This window comes from Sinocyclocheilus rhinocerous, unplaced genomic scaffold, assembly GCF_001515625.1.
Source record: "Sinocyclocheilus rhinocerous isolate Xijiao unplaced genomic scaffold, SAMN03320098_v1.1 scaffold11, whole genome shotgun sequence".
In the NCBI taxonomy this organism is placed as follows: domain Eukaryota; kingdom Metazoa; phylum Chordata; class Actinopteri; order Cypriniformes; family Cyprinidae; genus Sinocyclocheilus; species Sinocyclocheilus rhinocerous.
The window spans coordinates 424,592-426,713 of NW_015625587.1; the positions used below are offsets into that span (position 1 = coordinate 424,592).

At 40.7% G+C, this 2,122-nt stretch overlaps 1 protein-coding gene across 1 annotated transcript in view; it reads left to right on the forward strand.

The window, feature by feature from the left end:
* LOC107756112 (delta-type opioid receptor-like) overlaps window positions 1-1,684 on the forward strand; it is a 9,085-nt gene extending 7,401 nt beyond the window's left edge. The window contains exon 3 of the mRNA XM_016573115.1: window positions 1,031-1,684. Within this exon, the coding sequence (XP_016428601.1) occupies window positions 1,031-1,560 (530 nt within the window). The 3' untranslated portion in view covers window positions 1,561-1,684. The remainder of the gene's footprint in view (window positions 1-1,030) is intronic.
* The last annotated feature ends 438 nt before the right edge of the window (window positions 1,685-2,122 follow it).

Sequence of the window (2,122 nt, forward strand, 5' to 3'; positions counted from 1 at the left end):
GAGAGCTCTCTGGCCCTCCCATAGACAGCAATGTAATTACCACGATCAAGGTCCAGAAACGTAGCAAGGAGATCGGTAAAATAATCCATGTGACATCAGGGGTTCAACCATAATTTTACAAAGCTACGAGAATACTTTTTGTACTCAAAGAAAACAAAAAGCTGCGTCACGCGGATACGCTGTTTTCGTTCAAATCAAAGCGTAAACAACGTAGAAAACATATCCGCTTCACGCAGCTGACACAGAATAGCATACGCTGTTTACGTTCAGTGGATATTCTTCAAAACGGCACCAGGGTGACAGAGGAGACGAATTGTTGAATAAAGTCGTTATTTTTGTTTTCTTTGCATACAAAAAGTATTCTCGTAGCTTCGTAAAATTATGGTTGAACCCCTGATGTCACATGGAATATTTTACCGATCTCCTTGCTACGTTTCTGGACCTTGATCGTGGTAATTACATTGCTGTCTATGGGAGGGCCAGAGAGCTTTCAGAATTTATCAAAAATATCTTAATTTGTGTTCCGAAGATGAACGGAGGTCTTACGAGTTTAGAACAACATGAGGGTGAGTAATTAATGACAGAATTTTCATTTTTGGGTGAACTAACCCTTTAACATAAAGTCAATAACTGTGTCCAAATCGGCATTGTGTTTAGTAGGTACAACATTTGGTTTGAAACTTCCTTGACAACATTATGTTCTATATAGTATAAATGTGTGTAGTATGGATGAAATTTGGACGCACTACATTTATCATGTTGTCATTAACGCATTGTCTTGCTTCACTGCCATTCACAAATCCTCTTCTTGCGCACTTCAGATTTTCACGTACTGGTCTATGAATTTGGACATACTACTTGTCTAACGTTTTAGTAGTAGGCATGCAGGAAGTCACTTGTCATCACCTTGTGTAACGATATATTTGAGGACTGTTAAAAAAGTAATTAAATTAGAACTGATTAGTAAATTTAATTAAGAAATTACTCTATACTCACCTTCTTATCTTCTTTTTACATATATTCTCCACAGGCAAAACAGTCTGCATGTTGAAATTCCCAGACCCAGACTGGTACTGGGATACTGTGACCAAGATCTGTGTTTTCATTTTCGCTTTTGTGGTTCCTGTATTGGTCATCACTATCTGTTACGGCCTGATGATCCTTCGCCTCAAGAGTGTGCGCTTGCTGTCCGGCTCCAAAGAGAAAGACAGGAACCTCCGGCGCATCACCCGTATGGTATTGGTGGTGGTGGCAGCCTTCATCATCTGCTGGACCCCCATCCATATCTTCATCATCATCAAAACTGTGGTGGAGATCGACCGGAAGAATCTGCTTGTGGTCGCCTGCTGGCATCTGTGTATTGCTCTGGGCTACATGAACAGCAGCCTCAACCCGGTCCTGTATGCGTTTCTGGATGAAAACTTCAAGAAGTGCTTCAGAGAATTCTGCTTGCCCTTTCGTTCCCGCATGGAGCAGATCAGCTTTTCCAGAGCCCGTAGCGCCACCAGAGAGCCTATCTCGGTGTGCGCCAAGTCTGAATCAATGAAGCAGCCCACATGACTAGACCTGGACCAGATGCCTCCTGGTACACAACCAAGAACACCGAAAGATCTGCAGTCTGAGGTCACCCAGATCTCCACCACTCAGTTTTAAGCTCCTTTGAGGTAAATACAACTTGACAGCAAGCCCATATACAGAAGGCAAAATGCCATGTTGGTTCATTAGTCATTTTTTCTACCTTTCTTAATTTCACTGCATGGGAAAGCGAAGGATGGCTCTAAAATGATCTGCAAAATGTTTTCCTAAGTGAGGAAATGAGATCATTTGGACCATCGAGATTGTAATCATGCTTTGGGAAAGACATCAAAGATGTGGCCTTGAATGGTCAACAGGAAATTTACTGTACATTCATTAGTGGTATATGAGCCATCAAAGTGGATTCCCATAATCAGATTTTTAAATGAAAGTGAATGCATTTTCCTGGGAATCTGTAACTGAAATACAAGTGTCCAAACAATGTATTAAATACACAAATTCAGTTTCCCAAACAACAAAATAAGCTGTAGGATTTTCATTTAAAGAGACAATCTTGTTTCACTGAAAAATAAAAATGTACAGAAGT